Source organism: Protopterus annectens, chromosome 12.part0, assembly GCF_019279795.1.
Source record: "Protopterus annectens isolate FY-2018-M chromosome 12.part0, PAN1.0, whole genome shotgun sequence".
Classification (NCBI taxonomy): Eukaryota; Metazoa; Chordata; order Ceratodontiformes; family Protopteridae; genus Protopterus; species Protopterus annectens.
Genome location: NC_056746.1, coordinates 630,552,143 through 630,576,394, shown reverse-complemented (window position 1 = coordinate 630,576,394; position 24,252 = coordinate 630,552,143). Strand labels below are relative to the sequence as shown.

At 40.3% G+C, this 24,252-nt stretch overlaps 1 protein-coding gene across 3 annotated transcripts in view; it reads right to left on the bottom strand.

The window, feature by feature from the left end:
- INTS1 (integrator complex subunit 1) overlaps window positions 1–24,252 on the bottom strand; it is a 2,399,836-nt gene that overhangs the window by 1,531,199 nt on the left and 844,385 nt on the right. For all 3 annotated transcript variants that reach the window (XM_044089756.1, XM_044089757.1, XM_044089758.1), the window contains exon 17: window positions 14,755–14,846. In XM_044089756.1, coding sequence (XP_043945691.1) covers window positions 14,755–14,846 — 92 coding nt within the window. The remainder of the gene's footprint in view (window positions 1–14,754; window positions 14,847–24,252) is intronic.

Sequence of the window (24,252 nt, the reverse complement as noted above, 5' to 3'; positions counted from 1 at the left end):
TAATCTTCTGCAGGAGCAGAAGGAAAGGATTCCTCTGCATCAGAATGCTCAAACCCATAATAAGCCTGAGAAGCTACCTCTTCATCAGCTGAAATGCTAGCAGAGTCTGAGCCTGAAAAAGACAAAGCTACCGGTGAGAGATCCCTACCTCTTTTGGAAGGATGTGGCTGTGAGCCCCTAACAAGGGTCAAAAGAGCATTAACCATTTTAACCATCTGAGATTGAGAATGGGGATCAACTGGAGCCTGTTTCTTCACAGGCTTGTGACTAGAAGACTTACCCGACAAACAGAAGGACTCGGGAGGCTTTCACCACAGAGGAGGTTGTCGGTATGCGCCCGCCATCCGGAGGAAAAACCGAAGACTCTAAAACTGCAGCTTTCTCTGTCGCAGGCTGAAGATCCAAAATGGAAGCGGGAGGCATGGAGAACTCTGAAATGGTCTCACCAGAGGCCTGGGCTTGAAAATTCGCAGACTGCAGGGGCTCCAAAGGCGCCTCATTGACTACCGTTGAACTGACGACCAACCTAGGGTCATCGGAAGATTTGACTCTCTGAAGCCTGTCTCTGTCTTTATCCTTGCGCTTCTTAGGAATATCAGAGGCCTGAAGACCAGCGGATGCCATACCGACAAACTTGGGCCAAACTCCGAAGTGCTTAGCTAAGAGCTTAATTCGACAACGAATAGTACGCAGATTAAAGGAAGCACAAAGATCACAATTAGGAATATCGTGTTCAAGGCCTAAACAAATAAAGCAGTAAGAATGAAAACCTCTACGGGGAATCTACTTTCCACAGGTAAGACAATTAACTTTTTCTGACATTCGTTAAGCAAGAAAAAGAGGATCCCCAATGGGGTACTTAACTGTAGCTGACTTCAACTTTCGTAGTCGGAAATCAAAAAGCTAAACGGCCGACTGGCACTCGTGCAAAAAGGCTTCTGCTTCGGGCTCCGAAGCAAACAAGACTGAGGAAGTGACGTCGGCTGCCTCCTTTTGTATTAGAGGCACTCACATCCAATACAACCGATGGCAGCCGATGTCATATCCCTTTACCTTTGGTACTCGGGCCGATCGAGGGCTACTGGAGGCCGAATAACCCGTAAGTAAGGACTGCAATAGTGAAACATGATGAACATCTATAATTTCTTGGATTGGTGGATGCTCCATCTTTGTGCAAAGGGATGACAGTGGCTGTCTTCCGCTCTGCTGGGAAGAAGCTGGTACTCAGGCTTTGGTTGAATAGGGTGCCAAATGGTGCTACAAGTTCCTGTCTGAGTTCATGTAGGATGCCGCCTGGGATATTATTGGGTCCCATTGAGGCTGTATTTTTTTTCCTTTGAGAGGGTAGTGATGACTTGCTCCCTACAGACAAGGGGAGGGGGGCAGGTACTGGGGATGTCTTGATTTACTGATGGGGGGATAGAGGGTTTTCACTGAACCTGTCTGCCAGCAGGTTGGCTATATCTACGGCATTTGTGTATGTGGTGTCCTTGACCTCCACTTCTGAGCAGATCTGCATTCTTCCCTTGAGATTGCGAACATATGTGAAGAAGGCCTTATGATTGTCTTTAGTAGATATGGCCAATTTGAACTTGAACTTTGCTTTGGATGATTTCACTAGTGCTCTTATTTGTTTGTTCAGGCTAAAGAGAGACTGATTCCAATTAGGCACCTGCTCCTTCTTGGTCCTGGGCAGCAATTTTTTACTGTTATTACAGAGTTTATTTATTGCAGATGTCCACCAGACAGGTTAACTCTACCTTGAACAGGATGATTTTATCCTCTTGGTATTCCTGATTCCAAGCAGCTATATAAATGCTCGTTTAGTACTTTGGAGTAGGTTTGGACACAGGGGAGGGAGCTGTGAATCTGTTTATAACTCCCTCAGGAGGCTGTAATCAGCTCTGGAGAAGTTTTTTTGTTTGACCCTAGCTAGGGTTGTCGGCGGAGATGGTGACTGCGAAAGTGACTGCTTTATGGTCGGATCTTGCCAGGGATGATGATACTGTATGGATGCTGCAAAATTTACTCAAGTTGGTTAATACCAAGTCCAAGATATTTTCACCTCTTCTAGGGGTATCAACCAACTGGTCCAAAGCATTTGCTTTGACGAAATCAACGAATCTCTCAGCATTTGTGTTTTGGCATAAGTATTTCTTCCAATCTATGGTTGGATTAAAGTCACCCAGGATCGGGATAAAGGATTAAATCTTGATAGATTCAAAGAGGTGAGACAGGTGGAGTGAGCATCTTGAGTCAAAGTTGAGGACCTACAGTTAGCAATGATTTGAATAGGGGTCTTGTCAGTTGTTAACTGTACCTGGAGTTTCTCCTGTGTCTCATACTTTCTGACCAGCCTGGAGGTGTGTATGTCTTTTATATATATTGCAACTCCACCTCTTTCTGCTTTGCTGTCCACGGTTTGGGGTCTGAATGTATAACATTTTATGAAAGTTTGTATAAAGCAGAGAAATATGGAAATCGAGAAAAAGTATGAATGGGAAAGTTTAAGAAAGAGTTAAATATGCCAAGGTTAGAAGTAGATGAGGCTCAATTACAAACAGCTAGGATAGGAAGATACGAGATAAAAATGGCTATGTATAACCAATCTACAGGAAAGTCCCCAAGAATACATGGTATTCCTGTGGAAGTTTGGAAGCTAGGAGGGAAAAACTGATAAAGATCTGGAAAATTTTAACATTATTTTAAGAGTAGGAAAAGTACCAGCATCCTGGAAGAAAGCGGTGGTAACGGTAATAGCTAAAGAGGGTAAAGATCCATCGGATCCAGCTTCATACAGGCCAATTTCAATACTAAACCATGATTATAAAGTGTTTGTCTATAATGGCTAAAAAAATGGCAAAAGGGATACCAAAATTGATAGATATGGATCACTGTGTTTTTTGGAGGAGAAGCAAACATTTGATAATATTAACAGAACACTGATGATCCAGAGGCAAGCATAATGTAAGAAAATACCACTGTTATTGGTGGGTCTTGATGCACAGAAAGCATTTGACAGAGTACACTGGGACTTCATGAGCTGGGCAATGGAAGCATTTGCTTTACTGATACAATTATTAGGTTGATTAGGAGTATATATGAGGGATTGGAGGTGAAAATTTAAAGTGGGTGGGGTCCTCTCTGATAACTTCTACTTGAGCAGAGGAACCATGCAGGGTTGTCCACTTTCCCCTTTGTTTTCATTATATTTAGAATCATTGGCAAAGAAAATAAGGGTTTCAGAAATTAGTATGGTAGTCAGGAAAAGCTGGCTCTATTTGCAGATGATATTTTATACATAAAAAAACAGAAAGGGACATAACAGTGTTGTGGACCATTTTAAGACAGTTTCAGATCTTCTCAGGATACAAAATTAATGAAGCTAAAACAAAGGCAATAGCAATAAATTATGTACCCACACACAAACTGGTCCAACAATTTCCATATTTATGAGGACATGATAAAATGAAGTACTTAGGAGTATGGATTAGAAATGACTCTGTTGTGGCAGCTAAGGATATGTGGGAAGACACTAAAGAGAAGATAATACAAAAATTGAGAAACTGGAAGCTCTGTTATATGGATATGGATACTAAGATACAAGCAATTAAAATGTTTTTAGTTCCTTTAATCTTATACACAAGTCAAGCATATTTCAACCAGAGGAGAAGCTGTGGACAGGAATTAAAAAAAAAGCTGAAGGATTTTATCTGGGAAGGGAAGACAGCAAGGGTCAAGTGGGATAAGCTGATTCTTCAAATAGAACAAGGCGGACTAGGATTACCCAATTTGAGGGGGTATTTTACAGCAACACAGTTAAGGCTCTTATACATAGCACAAGCAGAAAACTATAATTCAAAGGGGAAAGAAATGATGATGATATGGGGGAAGGTCAAGAAATAAGGAGAGATTGAGATTTTGGATGCAAACTCTTAAGGAGAACAAAAATCATACAGAGTATGACATTCATAAAATAGCAGGGAGTACTCTAAGAACTAAACCAGCACAAGACTAGAAAAAAAGGGATTCTTCTGATAGGGATGACTGTGGTTAGGGATACAGATAATATGCAAGAGGAGGCTGGAATTTACTGGAGAAAAATGGTAAAGGAACAAAGCTATTGGGAGCAAATACCTAGAAAGGGAAAGGTAATAAAATGGGAAGAGGTCAAGATTTTATTTGGACTGCAGGTTAGAGATTGCCCTCCCTATCAAGGATTGATATCAGACTATAGGCAAAGAGAAAGAAATAGAGGGGGTCTTAAATGAAAAATCAACACTAGTAGAGTTTTTAAAAGAATCTGGAACAGAAGCTACAGTTAAAAAAGGGATAATTAGTACAGCGTATAAAATATTGCACGATAATTATAAGAATCAATAAGAGGAGCTTAGAAATGATTGGGAAGAGAGACTGGACAAGCAATTCACAAAGAAACAATGGGGGAATATATGGGGTCTATATCACATAGTCGAAGTCTTATAAATTTGAACACGTAATGCTCGAACCATTATGTTCTAAGTTACAAAACTTCGACTATGCATTAAAAAAAAAAAAAACGGAAAAAAAATAAACTGTTTTAAGCAGGGGGGGGGTAAGCCCCCTTGCACCCCCCAAAACCCCTGCTACTTAAATATACCAACTCAAAGATCGCACCCCATTGAACAAAAGGGAAACTTGCATTTATGGAGATTTCCATTGAAACGCTCGAACTTTTACCAATTCAAACTTATGGTCTCGACCATATGAGGTTCGAACTTATAAAAGTTTGACTACGTGATAGGAACCCAGATATATGTATATCTCCCAAATATGTTACAAAGTCTAGAAGATTTAGGATCTTTGCTTGGAAGTGTTTACATAGGTATTTTTATACCCCAAGTAGACTCCAAAGAATTTTTCCTCAGGTGGATAGCAAATGTTGGAGGTGTGATGGATAAGAAAGAGGTGACTGGGAATATATTTTTGGGAGTGTAATGAGCTGGCAGACTTTAGGGATTCCCTGCAGACCACTTTGTCGGAGATACTGGGTGAGCAGACTGGACTGACTGGGGAGATGATGTTTTTCAGCTATGACACAAATTTGGAATTGCCTAGACATAATAAAGCCTTGCTGAGTCTAATTATGGTGGCTGCCAAAAAAGCAATTACTAGAAAATAGAAATCAAAGTCTACGCCAACTTTACTAGAAATAGTGAATATAGTAACAGAAATAAAACAACTGGAATTGGGATCTTTAGAAAAGGGAAGGAGCAAACTACATAGGAAAAAATGGGAAAAGTACAGTTGTGTACATTTACCATAAATGTAGATGTTCGAGTGTATTCACTGTTGCAGTCATTACATTTGGGTAAACTGCTGGCAGGTTCCCCTCTGTTGACCTGATTAACAAAGTCTTGGGTCCTGCGTCGGTTGCTGTCCCTTCTTCCATGACGTCAGGTCATCAGGGGTATAAAACATGCAGCCAACGCCATTTTCATCAGTTTTTCTTGCCCCAGATGAGCAATATATATATATATATATATATATATATATATATATATATATATATATATATATATATATGCATGTAATTTAGAACACAAAAAATATACCTCCAAATAAAAGCAAATACAACAAAAAGGCTTTTGAGCATAGTAAAAGAAAGTGGAGGTATAAAAAGAGAAAAGTAGGATGCTGGCGGGTGGGTAACCAGGACTGCAACAGTAAATACACTCGAACATCTATATTTATGGTAAGTGTACACAACTGTACTATGTTCTTCGTGTTTCACTGTTGCAGTCATTACATTTGGGTAGAATCCCAAAGCTATGGTTGGGAGGATGGAATTGTACAGCATTAGGAGCAGCTATAAGGCTTTGCAGGACAACAGTGGCAAAGCCTGCTCTGGATTTAGAGAAGAGAGGTAAATGGTAATGTTTGGTGAATGTATGAACTGAGCTCCAGGTAGCAGCTTCTAGAATGTCTCTAGTAGGAACCCCCTCTGAGAAAGGCTGCAGAAGTAGATGCCGCCCTGGTGGAATGGGATCGGATCCCCTTGGGAACAGGTTTACCATGATGCATGTAGCAGAAACAAATACAATGGCTTATCCATTTTGAAATAGTCTGCTTTGAAATAGCCTTTCCCTCTGCCCCTGCAGCAAATGCCACCAGTAGTTGCTCAGAGTTTCTTAGAGATTTTGTCCTGTTTAAGTAGAATCTTAGTTGTCTGTACATCCAATGAATGCAGAATCCGCTCCCCCTTGTTCTGTGGATTTGGGAAAAAGGCTGGCAGATGAATGGTCTGATTAAGAGCCACACTAGATACCACTTTAGGCATAAAGGATGGATTGGTCCTGAGCGACACCCTGTCCAGGTAGAAAATAATAAAAGGCTCCACTGCCACGAGAGCCTGTAGTTCTGAAACCCTTCTAGCTGAAGTGACTGCTAAAAGAAAAGCTGTCTTCCAAGAGAGAAATTTTATGTCTGCAGTAGAAGCTAGCTCAAAAGGAGGTAGGGTGAGCTTTTCCAAAACAAAACTGAGGTCCCATGCCGAAGTTGGTGCTCTCCTGGGAGGTCTTAAATTTTTGGCCCCTCTGAGATACTGCTTTAGCAGGGGATGAGAAAAGAGGGGAGGCTCTGTCTTGTAATGAGCTAAAATGGCAGAGGCATGGATTTTTATGGAAGAGAAAGATAGGCCCTTGTGAAGCATCTCAGTTAAATATTACAGAATCTGAGGAATATTGGGCATTACTGTGCTTATTCCTTGTGCCTGGTTACAGGCACAGAATCTTTTCCATTTATCAGCATAAGATTTTCTACTACTAGGCCTTCTAGTCTCCAAAATGACATCCATCCATCACAGGTTTGCTGAGAGATGTAATTGGTGAAATTAGCTGATCAGCCAAGCTGCAAGATTCAGAGTTTGGGGATGAGTGCGCAGAATTTGATAGTTCTGCTGGGACAGTAGATAAGGTGTCTGAGGCAGGTACCACGGAGGAAGGTGTGACATATTGCATAGGAGCAGGTACCAATGTTGGCGAGGCCAGTCTGGAGCAATCCGAATCATTTTTGTTTTTTCCTGTCTGACTTTTAGTAATACCATGAAGAACAAAGGCAGTGGGGGAAAGGCATAGACTGATAGGTTTTTCCAGCTGAAGGATGGGGCATCCACTTTCCTAGCTTTTTTGCGATGGATTCCTGTGCAGAATTTGTCCAACTGATAGTTTTGGGATGAGGCAAAAATATCTATGTCTGGGGTCCCCCATTTGCGTGTCATCATGCTGAAGATTTGTGGATCCAGTTTCCATTCATGTGGGTCCATAAGATTTCTGCTTAGTTTGTCTGCCACAGTATTTTGCTTTCCTGGCAGGAATTGAGCTTGTAGATGTATTTGGTAAGTCAAGGCTGTGTTCCACAAATCCATGGCTAGTCTGCAAAGAGGGTAGGAATGGGTACCCCCCTGCTTGTTTATGTACCACATGACTGTGGTGGTGTCCATCTTTATCAGTAGTTGCCCTGGATGAAGCAAGTCCTTGTAGGCTGTCAGAGCATTCTGCACAGCTAGCATCTCTTTCTGGTTGATATGCAGGTGCATTTGATTTGAGCTCCATTAGCTCTGAATGCATCTCCATGCCAGATGCCCCGCCCCCCCAAGCATAATCTGATGCGTCTGTAGTCAGGGTTTGGGTGGCAGGGGGTGGAATGAATGACAGTCCCTTGTTTTGGTGAAAGGCCTCTGCCCACCATAGGAACTCTTGCTGCAGGCAAGGAATGATAGGAATCATTGTTTTCAGGCTGTGACAATGTTGACTCCATAAGCTTTTTAGGTATCATTGAAGTTTCCTCATATGCAGACGTGCATATGGAATTAGTAGAATGCAGGAAGCCATGAACCCCAAGGCCTGCAGAATTTGTCTTGCAGATAACTGGGTTTTTGTGGTCACTTAGTTGAAGTAAGTCATCAATTGGATTTGTTTTTCTGGCGTGAGGAAAGTCATCTGGGCAGTTGTATTCAAGCTTGCACCCAGGAATGTAATTATTTGAGAGGGTACCAGTTGAGATTTCTTTTTGTTTATGGTGTACCCTAGCCAAGTTAGAAGCCTTTTTACAAATGCCAGATGCTGTAGAAGAGTGTCCTTGTTTTCTGCCTGAATTAGACAATCGTCTAGATAAGGATAAATTTGAATGTTTCTTTGTCTGCAAAATGCAATTACTGGTGCCAGGCACTTTGTGAAGACCCTGGGCACAAAAGATAAGCCAAAGGGCAGTGCAGAGAACTGGTAATGCAAATAGCCTGCTTTGAAGTGGAGGTATCTTCTGCAAGATTCCCTGATTGGGATATGCAGGTAAGCCTCTTAAGTCTAGAGTTACCAACCAGGCATCCTTGCCTAGCATAGGCAGTAACTGTTGTAGAGGCAGCATCTTGAATTTTGGAATGTCCAGGAATGTATTTAGAATGGATAAGTCCAGAATTGGACGCCATGATTTGTCTTTTCTGGGTACCAGGAAAAGTCCTGAATAAAAACCTTGTCCCTTTTCTAGTACTGGTTGAATAGCCCCCATATTCATAAGGGACATAACTTGCTTCTGGGCCTCTGCCCACTGATTTGGAGGCAGATCTGGTCATCCATTTGGGATTGGCAACATGTGGAAATGAAATCTGTATCCCTGGGATACTATATTTAAAACCCACTTGCCCTGGGTAATTAGATGCCAATGTTGTGCATGAAGTGCTAGTTTATCCCACAAAGGGGCTGCCAAAAGATAAGTACTTGGAGATGGCAGAGGAAAATCATTGAGACTGTTTACCGTAGGGAGGTGCCTTGCTACTTCCAGATTTGGAGGTGGAGGCACCCCATTGTTTTGTTCTGCAAGTTCCTTGTGACTGAAACCTGGAGCCTTTGGAGTGTCTGGGTTTGACCCGAGCGGCTCTGGTGAGTACTGGAAAGGACCAATTCTTAGTAGGCCAGCACCTACTGAACCTGGGTGGCTGCACTTTTAGGAAATCTTTTACAGTTTGCATAGATTTAGCTTTATCTTCCACCTTTTTCAAAACTTCTTCTGCCTTATTACCAAATAGACTGTCCTGTTGTAAAGGAGCATCCAACAATTTTGCTTTAACATGATCAGGCAGATTTTGCTCCTTGAGCCAAGCATGCCTTCTTATCACAGATCCAGTTACAGCGGCCCTGCAAGAGGCCTCCAAGGAATCAAAACCACATTGCAAAGTATGCTTTCCAAGTTGTTCAGCTGAATGCAATAAATCTTGTAACTCTTTATTTTCCACACAGTCAGAAATCAACATAATTTTCTGTTTAAGTAAGCCCATGACATGTTGCTGATATTTAAACATATGAAATTGACAGTTTAAAGCCCTGATTGCCAAGGTTGCAGATGTGTAAACCTTCTTACCCCATCTATCCAGCGCCCTGGAGTCTCTATCAGAAGGGATAGGATTTTTAGCAGTAGAAGCCTTAACACCCTTGGGACCCTGAGAAATTGTTTCAGGGTCAGCAGTGGGGTTTTTAAAAAGGAATTTGTGGGAGTCAAGAACCCTGTAATATCTGTCTGGCGTACTAGAAGCTGGAGGCAGGGAATCAGGAGCCATGCTGGATTCTGAGAAAACATCATCAAAAATGTCTAGAACAGGAGGTATAGCCAAAGGCCTATGCTGAGGAATAAGAAGGAAATCCCTAAGCCTCTTTTTAGACTCTGAAAAATCCTGACTCTCCCAATGAAAATGTTCCCTTGAGGCATGCAAAGTTTCCCCAAAAGAAAAATCCTCAGGAGGAGAAGCAGAAGGGATGGATTCTTCTGCATCAGAGTCCTCATAAGGTGGAAAAGATAATTCCTGATCAGAAGAGGAATCAGAAGCAATGGAAACCTGATCTGAAGATTCATAATCAGTGCCTTGCCTAGGCTTCTTAGCAGGAGGGGGTTGGGAATCCCTGATCAAGGTAATTAAATCCTCAGCCATTTTGATCATTTGTTTTTTAGGCATAGGGGCCTGTGCACGTGGCCCAAGCGTAATTTTTTTAGACATAGAAGTTGATTTTGGCCTAGGTTTTGAAGATGGCGTCAGTTTAATACACAAATCTTTAGGCCTGAAAACACCCTCAGAAGCCGGTGCCTGCTCAGTGGCTCCGGACCCATCTAAGGTAAAGACATCTGCGGATTCAATACTTAAAGTGACTCGTGGCATACCGGACTCCAAATGGGTCTCAGTAGAGGCCTGCAAATCAAAAGTAGCAGGTATCAGGGGCTGCAAAAGCAACTCACAGAGTACCGGCGACTGGCTTAGGAGAAGCTTCGTTGTCGGTTTTGGACCTCGACGGTCTGTCTCTGTCTTTTTATTTGCGCTTTTTGTGTATTCCGGTAGTCAGATTGCTAACTGACGACATTTCTGGATAGTTAAATCTTGAGCCAAAATATTTAGATGCAAAAATATACCTACGCTTAATACTGCGTTGGTTAAATTTAGCACAAAACCGACAGCAAGGCACGTTGTGGTCAGGGCCTAGGCAAGGAATACAGTACAAACGAAAATCCTTATGAGGTATTTGCTTCCCACAAGTAATACAATTATTAACTTTTACTGACATCGGTAAGGAGCAAGAAAAAGTTTCCCCAATAGGGTACTTAGCTTTACGTTGAAGACTTTGGTTCGGAAACTCGAAAACGAAAATTTCAGGAGTCGGCGACCGGCATTTGCAAACTGCTTCTGCTATGGGCACCGCGCGGCAAGAAAGACTGATGAAAATGGCGACGGCTGCATGTTTTATACCACTGACAACCTGACGTCATGGAAGAAGGGACAGCAACCGACACAGGACCCAAGACTTTGTTAATCAGGCTGATTGAGGGCAACCTGCCGGCAGATTACTCAAATGTAATGACTGCAACAGTGAAACACGAAGAACATCAATATATGCACAGAAGGAATGAGATTTAAGAGGCGGGATTTGAATGAGCCATGTAATGCTTAACAGAAAATGACTGGACAGATTACATGGGGGGGTGCAGGGGGGCTTGCCCCCAGCTTAAAACAGGTTATTTTTTTTCTGTTTTTTTTTATTTATGCATAGTTGAAGTTTTGTAACTTCGAACATAATGGTTCGAGCATTACGTGTTCGAAGTTATAAGACTTCGACTATGTGATATAGACCCCATTCCCCCCATGTTTAAAACTACAGTTGTTTAAATCATGTCTGTGATGTATAATGTTTGCAACTAAAGTGGTGTCAGTGTTTGTGTTTCATTTATATAAATGTAAGATTGCCTATGTCATACATGATAATTTAATAAACAACTTTATTGAGGAAAAAAAAGGCCTACAGATACAGTATAGGCACAGAGAAAGGGACAGGACTGTGTTAGAAGACAGACTAGTTCTGCCTGAGTTTATAGAGGAGTCCACAACAGAAACTTTGCTTAACAAATGGCTAATTAGTAGGGCATATAAAATAATACATGATAACTATAAAAATCAATCAGAAGAGATTTGAGAAGGCTGTGAAATGAGAATAAAAAGGCAATACCCAAAGGATCAACGGGAAGATATTTGTATGGCTCCAGAGAATGCAACAAAATCTAGGAGATTTAGGATTTTTGCATGGATATTTTTTATATAACAGGTAAACTTCAAAGATATTTTTACACAAGTAGGAAAAAAATTATTGGAGGTGTGATGCAAAAGAGAATAGTATTTGCGAATATGTTTCTTGAGAATGGAAAAAGTTGGAAGATTTTAAAAACTCCCTATAAGATACTCTGCCATAAATGTATGGTTAGAGCACTGTAATTATGGGAATGATTCCTTTGAGCCGGGATATAGAGAATAAATTGTCTAGACACAGTAAGATCCTACTAAGTTTAATGCTACTAGATGCCAAAAAAGTAATTACAAGAAAATGGTAATCAAACTCTAAACCATCTGTAACAGAATTACTGAATGTTGTAAAGGAGATAAAAGAACTGGATATAGAATTAAATGGAATTTATATTAATAATAGAGTAATGTTCAGGAGGAGGGGTGAAATTTCAGGGAAAGTAGGACATGAGCAATCTATGTAATGTTAAACTGAACAATAATTGTATTAAGAAACTATACATGTATAGTGCATCGCAATGATAAATCATTGTAATGGTTTGTTCTCTTTTTATAACTGTATGTGCTCTCATGTTATTCTGTAATGTGTTACATTAACAAAGGTGTTTAAAAACAAAAAAAGTGGCACTACACTGCCTGCAAGGACTCTGGAAATGCTACTTAAGGGTACTATATATCCTCAGCCAGAAATGAAAGACTCTAGTTCAAAAGTTAGACACATTTTCTGAACAGTTCCAGTCTAAATGTGTTCCTTTCACTTTCTTGTGAAAGGAAAATGATTTAACTTAAGTCAAGTAAAAAAATATATATGTGCTTTGAATAACTCTACCTGTTTTACTTGTTAGTTCTTTATTTTTACTCTGTCCCTGCATCATTCTACAGCCTTCCTACCCAGTGCCCCATATCCACTCCAGGTCTACCAGCTGTTCTTTAATCCTCCAGACCTCCTACAGTGCTTGTCAAGGTCAGCTGTGAAACCTAAGAGCATTGTGGGGATCCTTGTTGTCACCATTCTGTAGTTTTGTTTTTTTTTTTGCCTATGCCCTACCCATCATACTCCCATTTGCACGCAGCAATGTGGTATCACTCGAGGACAGATGTGCAATGGAAGCATGCGGCATATTACCTGTTCTCTGCAGCAGCTCAGCCATGCCCAGCACCATTTCTCCCCTTTGATTCCTGCCTTCTTAATGCAGCATCCCCAACCTCCTCCAAGCAGTCACACAAGAAATTCCCATGTAATTGCCCACCACCTGGAAGTGGCTCTCCCATTACTCCATTGCTGCTCTGTCAGTTACCAGACACAAACTGAACTGGAGTCGACTGGACAGCAGTCACGGCTTCAGTCCTCTGAACCCACTGGAATGGCTTTCATTTTACTTGTTAGTTTAACAGTTTATGCATTTCACTAGTAGCTGCACCTGTGTGGTAGCCAAGCAATGAATGTTAATGCTTATTTTAGGAGTTAACAATAATATTTGTTCTCATTTTGTTCATTTTGACTAACTGGTGGCAACATACTATAAACTTTTAAAGAGAAGTTCTTATGTTGGAGAATTATAATGACCAACTTTCACCTCCATTCTGAAAACAGTGTGTGTGAGCATGCTTGTTTGTAAAACTACACTGGAAGGCACTGGTCTCAGTCTGAAATGGGTGAAGTCCTAGGAACCTGATGATTATAACTATGAAATAATAAGAGACCTTGGGACACAAGTGGACAGTAGTCTCTCCTTTGATGATCACATCGCCACAGTAGTCAGGAAATCCTTCTATGTGGCACACCTCATCACAAAAGGTTTCTCATCCAGGAAAAAAGAGGTCATTGTTCCCCTCTGCTCATCACTCATTAGACCCATTATAGAGTACAACTCCCCTTTTGGTATGTACCTCACAAGACATCTACAACAACTGGAAAGGCCACAGAAATACCTCACAAAGAGGATTACCGGCCTCAAACAGATGCCCTACGTAGACTGTCTCAAAAAACTCCAGCTTTACTCTGTCGCATATCGCCTACCCAGAGGCAATCTCTGCCTAACATACAAAGCTATGTTAAACCCAGAGCTGTTGGGCATGTTCCACGTAAAGAAATTCCAATCCCTCCGAGCTACACGCTCTAGGAACCTAAACCTTGTCACCACAATAAACAGAACATGCTGGAGGGATAGATTCCTGTCTCAGAGACTTCCCATACTCTGGAACAAACTACCTATCTATATCAAACAAAGCTCCTCATTAGCACTCTTCAAGAAAAATCTTGATGATTGGATGGGAGATAGAAAATTCACCCCTGGGGATCACTTCTGTGGCTCTGCTTGACAGGGGCACAGGAAAATAATTTTCTTGGGTGGCAAAAGCCAGGGTACTATTTGGCTAGGCTTATATAGGCCCTAGGGCCAATAGCCTAGTACCTACATATGAACCTATGAAATGAAGTTGCATAGGGTAAAGCATGTATGGGTGTGAAGAGGCTTGCCTATCACCCATGTCAACAATGCACATTTATCAAAAAACCCTTATGCCGAAAAAAAAATATGCCATGTGACCTTTGCAAAGTACTAGTACCAAAGGTAGAATTCAATCCTCCACACTACTAATTTTGCCACAGATTAAATATCCACAGCAGTGGTACAACAGTTAATGCCTGCAGCCACCATCAGTTAAAGAGAAACTGAACTAATGTCACTTGGGTTACAACTTCAAGTTATGTTATTCTTTCAAGCACTGGAGACTGTACCTAAACAGGTCTGAGATGGTGACCCATGACTGCTGGAATATCTAGACAGTTTTCCTTTAACAAATGTTACGACCAAAACTGAAACTCTGCAACCTACAAAACTTAAGAGACCGTGAAACTGAATATATCCTCTTAGAGCTTGTGTATAAACTGATGTCCGTCAGCGGAAGGTATATCCATCTCCAGGAGAATACAATTATTTCTGCTATGAAAATCTTCTCAGAACAGGAAATTCCACTAGTTACTCACTGCAAAATGTCCCTCAAAAACCCTCCTATTCTCCTTAACATGCCACAGTCACAACTGGCCTACATGTAAATAAAGTATATAAATGGAAAATTCTCCAGGTATTTGTGACATCTCCATGTACATGGACAGACTCACCAGTTCAACGTAAAGGCATACAAACAGCACTGAAACTCACCAATGTTTTCTGGATTAAATGATGCCACAACCAGCAGCAAAGGCCATGCCTTCCAGTAAAGTGTAGAAATTGCCAGGCTTGGAGGCTGATACCTGAAAAAATGACAAAAGTCAAACAAAGGAAAGCAACCTCACCTATCCATACACACATATATATATATCTATATACACACACACACACACACACACACACACAAACAAACACACACACACAACACACACATTTTTAAGAGCTATTACCTTGTAAAACATTTATGTATATTATGCTACAGTATTTTACTTGTTTACTGTAACTCACAGGCTGTGGCTGAAATGGGTCCCTTGTAGATTATCCCATTACCCAAGTCAAAATCTTAAACAAATCACATGCATTAGCACACACATTCAAACATCACACATGTGCCAAGCTATCCATGCATTAAGGAAACAACTATTATAACATACAGTGCCGCAATAAAATATCATTCACCATATACAACAATCTATAACTGGCAAACATACAAAGCATTTTTTATGTATCTATCTTATGTTTTGTTCTAACACACATTCGGAATTATAGTTCTGTGCTTTCTGCCCAAACAGTCACACATCTTGCTGCATACTTAACTTCTGAAAAAAAAAATGGGTGTAATATGATAGGAAAGGCAAAAGGCAAAATCATACTGACGGTACTTTAAAGAAAGATGTTGTCAACTACTGATAAGAAGCCACTGACAAGCATAAGAAAGTTACACCATGAGCACTGCATTCACTTCTAAAGACTTCAGTGAGAATAATCAATGAAACATAATGCAGGGACTTCCAAAATGGATACACACTAAGCAGAAGGTTGATTAGACTGCTTTCACTGTGAAAACTGTGAGATTATTTTTAAAAAGCCAATAAAAGTTATCAATTTGGATAAAGTTCAGTTACTGCCTAGTAATTATGCTGCCTGGATGCAAGCAAAGGAGAAAGTAGGCAATGACCAGAAAATGAGAAGTAAAAGCCCTGGCTGTGAAGAACCTTGCAACTGTTCTGCAAAAATCAGTTCAAGTCTTAGCTTTACTGCTGGAAATAGCTTTCAGAGAATTAGAGGAATAAATAAATAAATCAAATACATTCAGATGTGTTCAAAACAACTGACACACTGGAGGAAAATATACATAAACTCAAACGACAACCGGCTAGAAAAACAGAAGAAGCTTTAAGCAGATGCTGACAAAACTGCAGAAATCAGAGACCGATGTAAAGGAAAGACTAGCTGAACATGTGAATTCTCAAAAAACGGTTTAAAAACAAAATAGTACAGTTTGGAAGACAGAACACAGAAAATGATTTTTTGCTATACTAAAGACTCCATAAGAAAATGACTGCATTCATTTTATGCAAGTACAAATAAGCAAATGGCAGATGTTCCACAGCAAGATTTATTAACTGACAGGGCATGTCATGTGTATGCTCCATATATTTAGGCAACAGAAAGCAGGCAAAATCTACATTAGCACAGAAGTAATCATACCTTAAAAAAAAGTGGCAGAAGGGGAAAGTATTAATGTAGACACCAGAACATTTACAGAAAATTATTATTTGCTGTACATTATAGAGAAGAGAAGCAGGTCTATTTCAGTAATTAGGGAATGTTTAGAAGCAGATGTAACATTCAAGATGTTACATCCAGCGGTGTTCAGAACAGTTTTCCAAGATTATCAATGACATTTTGGGATACAGAACATGCTTAAGAGGATAAAAAAGTTCAGCCAAGAAAAGCTGAAGGGGACTCTGCTTCTAAATCTTCTGACACTAAAAAGTCCATAGGCAAACCTTTTCCACTGTTCCAAAGATAAATGCTTGTATGACAGGGAAAAAAAAAAACAAGAGATGACCAGATGAATCAAGTGTACCTTGAATTTCAACTACTGAAGAAGGCAAGCCACAATGTTCAATTAGGGAATAATCTGGAGAACTGTAAAACATCAATCCCATTAAATGCAATTTAAACATGTGAACTGAGTTTCTGCAAGAATTGGTGGCTAAAAATTACTTAAAGTTTGTTGATATGTTAAACTACTGAAATTCCGCTTCATGTTATTAATGTTTAAAAGAACACCAAAGGGAGTGAACAAGTACCTGCAAGTAAAACAGCTTTTGTTACTATTGATATCTGTATTAAAAAACCTGCATGTTACATTCTAAAACAGATTTGTGCAGTATGCTGTCGTGGATATTTTAAATATGAGGTGGGAAAAAAAATCAGTGAGTGCTGTATATGCTAGCGATTTTAAAAATAGAAAAGTATTTTTCTTAAATGTAATGTATCCAGGCTTTACACTGTAATAATTTAAAGACTGAAAAGAAGGAAGTTAACTTAATACGTTGGGCTCCTGGGTATGTAAATGTTTACTGATCATACATGTGGAATTAAAACAATTTCCTCTTTTTTTCTAGAGGTGGGTGTTTCAACTAATAACCTTAAGTTATATGCTACTTCTTACGGAAGCATGACAAAAATAAAAGAAGACGATGAAAAACTGTAGTTCTTTCTTGCATTTGCAAAGCTATTAACTGTTTAATTTTCCACTAGCACATTCATTTAGCTGTAGACAAGGAGCAAACAAGTGCTGAAAGCAATTTAATCATCAGAATTCTATCCAGAGGAGAGGGAGAAAGACATAAGAGCAAATGTCAATCCATGTAAGTGGGAACAAAGACTCTTAACATGTACTTCAACATGGCTAGTTCTAACCTTAGAATATGCAATGACATCATTAGTGGACCGGAGTTCCGCTGTGGCAACCCCTAACCGGGAAAAGCCGAAAGAAGAACATTGAATAATTTTAGGCAAATGCTCTTATTTGGAGGAGTAAACTTTCTTTCTGGAAAATGTACATAATTTTATGTACTTGCTGTGAATCAAAACAATTTTTGGCTTCCTGAATGTTTTTACTGAAGTGAGAAGTCTTGGAAAATGTCATCTGGGTTCCAACAGTGATGAGAAGAAGCAACAGCATAAAAGAGGAGCATGTCAAACATCATTGTATGCATGTAAACAAGTCAAAAACATATTCAAAAGAATGGTTATGTATAAAATGCAGGAATAGTTTTTATCTATTTAACAGTCATGGTGCTATGTCAGTGTTAACATGGAATGTAAACAGCCTTACAGGTACAGGCAAAGCAAAGAGTACTGAATTATACTAAAGTGTAGACTGCAAATACTAAAGAGACACACATTTGGATAGAAACACGTGTTGAATTTGACAAAGAAAGGACTTTCTGGATGGACATTCAGCACATTATCAGGGATATAGGAAAAGGGAGAGTAATAATATTGATTGGGAGAAGGGCTTCAAAAGATATAGAACAGGGAAAAAAAGACAACAGTGGTAGATTTATGGTAGTAAGATGTTACTAACAAGAGAGGATGTTTATGCCAGCATATATTTATATTCAACTGAAAATAATTATTATGGAGTGTAGAGGAATTTTATGAAAACAATAAGATTTCTGCAGGAATTATTACTTATAAGTGGGGACTAGAAGCTCAACAGAAAGGCTGCATCAGGAGACCTTTTACAGAAAATACAATAAAAAAGGGGTACATTTCTGAAGATATACATTGCAATATGGAATTAAAGCATTCCACCATTTAACAAAAACATCAAACTTCAAATTATCAATCTGTAAAGATTGAAATTCAGAAACATGAACAAAAAATCTAAAAACCTACCACTTGCAACCTCCCCCCCACCACCACTGCTACTTACACATAGCAACTCTGCAATCAAACTACAGTGGGAGAAGGGTAAATTCCACTATCCCCACTGTTCTGTGATTTCAAACATGGAAAAGCTGGTAGTTTCAGATCATTTCACTTACACTGAATTAAACTGGCTTTTCATTGCTTCTACAGCAAAAGCACAGAATGATGGAAGGTCATGTTCCGAATAATATTTGATATCGAAGATAATTCAGGAGCATAAATTCAGACAATTTACATATTATTCACAAAGAAACAATAACTGGGCTCGTGTGAATATAAATTACGTTTTACATGAGCATGTGCATTAATCAGAAGCTCTGAAGACTTATCCATTAACTATATCAGATCACGTACCGATAGAAACTAAGATAAAGCTGTAACGTAATGATGCAAAAATGAGAATTTAGTGCTTTTTCACTTCTCTGTTAAAAAGAGAAGAATTTAAGGAATGAGTAGGGGATACGCTTTAATGATTCAAGAGTTATTAGAGAAAACAGAAATTAAATCAGGAGACTTAGCAAGCGAGTCAGATAAAATAAAAATGGAGTTTAAAATATGGCAAAAATAAGACAGAGAGAGACAGCAAAGACGTAATAGGAATTATTTAGATAGATTAAACAAACTGTTGCTGAAGAATGTGACTAACAAAACATGAAGAGGAACAACTGCAGTGTGCTAAAGGGGAAATAAAAGAGTACCCAAATAACCTTCATTACATTTGTAATAACATCTCTAAAGTGCAAAAATGTTTAGTACAATGACTTAGACAACAAGATACCAGAAAATTGTAGCCAAATGTAGGGAAGCTATGGCAAGAAAAATAAAGATCCACAAGAGGTAGTAGGAATATTTGGAAGACTTTATGAAAATTTGCATTAAGCATAGGAATTAGGAACCAAGAAGTCACAAATGTAAATATTTACTGGAACGTTTAATTAAAGTTAGAAGAAGGTAAGGGTCAACAATTAATAGCTAAGATAGGAAGACAGAACAAAGATTATGTACAAGAAGAAGTCCCTATAATAACTAGCATGCCTGTGAACATAGTGAAGTTAAGAGGGAAGAAAGTGATAAAGATCTCGAAGTTTTTCCTTAATCTATATTTTAAAAGAAAACTAACAACTTGAAAGAAAGCTGTGGCAGCTCTGTTTCTCAAAACAGGGAAAAGACCCTACAGATGTAGTTTCATACAGATTCAGTTCAATCTGAAACTATGATTATGAATTTCTGTCTCTATACTAGTAAGGGAATAGCAAAAGTGTTACCACAGTTGACAGAGAAGGATATGGTTTTCTGGAGGGGAGGTAAATATCCAACATTAGTAGAACTGATGATGATCTAGAGAGAGAGAGAGAGAGAGAGAGCAATAGTGTGTAAGAGCCGCGGTGGTGCAGTGGTTAGCATTGCCACCTCACAGCAAGAGGCTATCCAGTTTGATCCTCAGCTGGGGCGCCTTCTGTGCGGAGTCTGCATGTCCTCCTGTGGTTGTGTGCATTTCCTCCGGGTGCTCTGGTTTCCACCCACATCCCAAAGACATGCTGTAGGTGGATTGGATATTCTAAATTGGCCCTAGCCATGAGTGCGTGCGTGTGTGTGCCTTCCATGGAAGGTTGGGCGCCAGGCTGGCAACTCAACACCATAAAACTCCACTGCCAATCATGAGCGGTCAAGGTGATCTGCTGCGGCAACCCCTAAAAGCCGAAAAGCAGAAGAAGAAGAAGATTGGTGTATTTGATACACAGAAATAATTTGACAGCTAAGATTTTATGAAAACAGCAATGAAAGCATTTGTGCTCCCTGACTGCACAACAGTACTAATGAGGATATATGAAGGGTAGGCTGCAAGAATTAGGGTGCGACATTTCCTCTCTGACAACCTGTGTTCGAACACAGGAAGGAAGCAGGGATGCCTCTTTCCTCTCTGTTATTTCCTTTACATTTATACCCAATGGCAAAGAAAATAAGGAATTCATAAATTCATGGACATAACTTGCATGGTACACAAAAAGACAGCTTTATTTGCAGATGATATTTTGTGCTTGAGAAATACAGAAAAAGATATTTCAGTGCTGCAAAACATTTTGAGACAGTTTCAGGTCTGTTTGGGAAATAAAATAAATGAAGCTTAAAAAAGGGCTATAGTGGTAAAATTTTCCTATACATGAAGTGATCAGCAAGACCATACTTATGGAGACATGATGTACTTAGGTGCATGAACTAAAAATAGCTCTGATTTGGCAGCTAAGCATATGTGGGAAGAAATTAAACATAATATAATACAAAATGTGATAAACCTTAAGTTCATGACTATAGATTTGGAATACAAGATACAAGCAGTGAAAATGTTTTTTAGTTCCCTTACTCTTATATTTATTTATTAATTTATTTATTGACATTTGATTCCCAGGAAAGTCTGACTTTGTAGGATCCCATTTTCAATGAAGCCCTGGGAAGAAAAGCTCCAAAGCATTACAAAACATTTTAAGAACAAGAATGTTACTGTCTTTAACTCATTCCCTCCAATGGAGCTTTAAAAATTTGCACTGCAACTTCCAGTGGGTGGAGCCTAAGGTTTTTGAAAGAATAAACTTATGTCCTTACTTTTCAAACAAATGTTCATCTCTCTAGAACCACAGAAGTTAGTAAAAAAGTGCAAATTTCAAAGGTTTCAGCACAAACTATTTTTATAGTGGTAGTATTCTTGAGGTTCTCAGTCTTAATCATAACTTTATAAATCACAGTAAACACAGTAACTAATATGTTTATAATATCACAGCAACCACTCAAGTTACACACATACTGTCGTCAACATTTTGTTCATCCACCTGAGAGCTTTCATATGAGGCTAAGCAGTTCTGTCTGCACAACTTGGTTGTCAAGATATTTTGAAAAACATGAAATTTATGACCATATGAATAAATATTACATGAACAACAATTAATGTCTCTTTATCCACACTACACAATGGTCAAATATCAGTGCAGTTGTGTTTGCAATTGTGTAAGCTTTAAGATGAAATATTTCATTACTTTGTAGCATGCTTTTGGAATTATTAATGCAAATATGAACAAGCAATACTCGAGACTCCTACAGGTGTCAGTAAGATGTAACTACAGAAACATCTGGAGGCCTCACTCAGCTATGAGTTAAAAATCATACAAAAAACAACTACATTTAATTACATAAAATTAGACATCGTAAGAAAATAAGAAGTTATGTACTCACCATAATGTTCCATCTGAGTAGATAAACTTCATTTGTCAGCAACCTGTGGGTATCGGATCCGAGCCGGCAGTTTTCAACAGCTTACATCCGAGCTCCTAGCTCCTCCCCCTACCCATAAACCCCAGCCAACCCTGACTGACCTCAGATCAAGTTTGCCCCAAACAACAACTGCTACAGATTTATCAATTTCAAAGATTATCTCTGAAGACAACAAATGTGAACAATTGAAGGTCAGGGGGAAGGAGGGTGGGTGGTTGCTGACAAATGAAGTTTATCTACTCAGATGGAACGTTATGGTGAGTACATAACTTCTTAATCTGAAGTAGCTAAATTCATTTGTGCAGCAACCTGTAGGACAAGAGTCCCCAGCTACCTGAATCTTGGGCGGTCATCATGGAAGGATGTTCCGGAGCACTGCAGAGCCAAAGGATGCTCTCACTCTGCAGATAATATCCAGCTTATAATTGTTGATAAAGGTATGAGGTGAGGCCCAAGTGGCAGCCGAACAAATATCATCTAAAGGAACCCTGGATCTAAAAGCAGCAGAGGTAGACAGATCGGGTAGAATGGGCATGGACTCCCTGAGGCGCGGGCTTACCAGAACTTTCATAAGCCAAAAGAATACATTGCGAGATCCATCGAGACAATGTAACTTTGGATACCGATTTACCCAAATTCATTTTGGCAAAGGAGATGAACAACTGGTCGGATTGCCTATGACCAGATGTCCTGTGAATATAGAATCGAAGTTATCTATGCACATCCAACGAGTGTAATTTGTATTCTCCTTTGTTGTGATAGTTGGGAAAGAAGACTGGCAGATTAATGGACTGGTTGATATCAGATTCGGAAGCAACCTTAGGGAGAAAGGAGGGATTGGTCCTGAGGTAGACTCTATCCTTGTGGAAGGTTAGATATGGGGGTTTCACACAAAGGGCCTGAATTTCAGAAACTCTTCTAGCAGAGGTGATGGCGACGAGAAAGGCCGTCTTCCAAGACAAATACTTGAGTTCCACTGAAGCTGCAGGCTCAATGGGGGGAGCTGTCAAAACCTGAAGCACTAACGACAAATCCCACGGAGGTACCACTTCCTTTACCGGAGGTCTGAGCAGGAAGGTGCCCTTCAGGAAGGTCTTGCACAGCTTAGAAGTGATCAAAGGACGCAGATCATGTCCGACATGGTAGTGAGAGATAGCTGCTAGTTGAACCTTGACAGTGGAACAGCTAGCTCCCTGGTGAAATAATCCTGATAAGAAGTCTAGTACCGCAGGTAAAGGAGCTGTGAAGGGATCCAAGTTTTGACGTTCTGCCCAGATAGAGAAACGTCTCCATTTGCTGCTGTAAACCTTCCTAGTAGAAGGCTTGTGGGCTGCAACTAGAATAGCTTTGACTGGGGAAGAGATGCCGGGAGTCCTGGCTAGGAGAGGAACTGGAGCAGCCAAGCTGTGAGCTTGAGGCTGTCCAGGTTCGGGAGACCCAGAGGGTGGGAGATCAGATCCGGGAGGGGATCTAGAATCCAAGGAGGATTCACCAGATGAGACCAAAGGTAAGGAAACCAGGTTTGACGAGGCCAGAATGGGGCAATGAGGATAATTCTGCTCCCCAACCGGCTGGCTTTCTGTATAAACTTTAGCATCAGGGGGAGAGGTGGATAAGCATAAAGCAGACCGGGAGGCCAAACATGCACCAGAGCGTCTCTCGGGGATTCTCCAACTTGGGGAATTAAAGCGAAATAGCTGTTGCATTTGCTGTTTGAGGGAGAGGCGAAAAGATCGCAACAGGGCTGCCCCTATTTGGCAAAAATCTGATTTGCTACATGCAACTGAGTTTGTCCGCCAGGATGTTGGACCGTCCCGGAATGTGCGTTGCAATGAGAAAACGGTTGGTGGAGATCGCCCATTCCCACACTCTCATGGCCTCTCGACAGAGCGGGTAAGACCTAGTTCCCCTTGTTTGTTGATGTACCAGACAACCGACATGTTGTCCGTCTGGATCGCAATTGTCCCTACAGGAAGAGGGTCCTGAAGTGCTTGCAACGCTAACAGCACTGCCCTCATCTCTAGGACACTGATATGCAAAGAGGTCTCCGCATCGTTCCACGTGCCTTGGACAGTCCTGCCCAAAGAGTGCCCCCCCCCCACCAGAGGCGAGAGGCGTCCGTGGTCACCGTGGCCACTTGGGGGGTCCACTGTAAGACCCTCATGTTCAGATGTGCCATAGGTAACAAGCTGATTGCCGCTGCCATTGAGCCTAGAACCCTCAGGACCAATTCCGCCAGAGGAGATGAAGATAGAAGGATGGCCCGCACATGAAACCTCAGGGTTTGAAGTCTCTCTGGGGTTAAGAAGGCTACAAGATTGATTGTGTTTAACCTGGCCCCGATGAAATCTATGACTCGGGTCGGGGTGACAGCAGATTTGTCCATATTTATTGTGATCCCTAGCCAGGGAGCAAGGCGAAGAAAATAATCCCTGGCTGTACAGAGTAGATGTCTTCTCGAGGCGGTCAGGAGCCAGTCGTCCAGGTACGGGA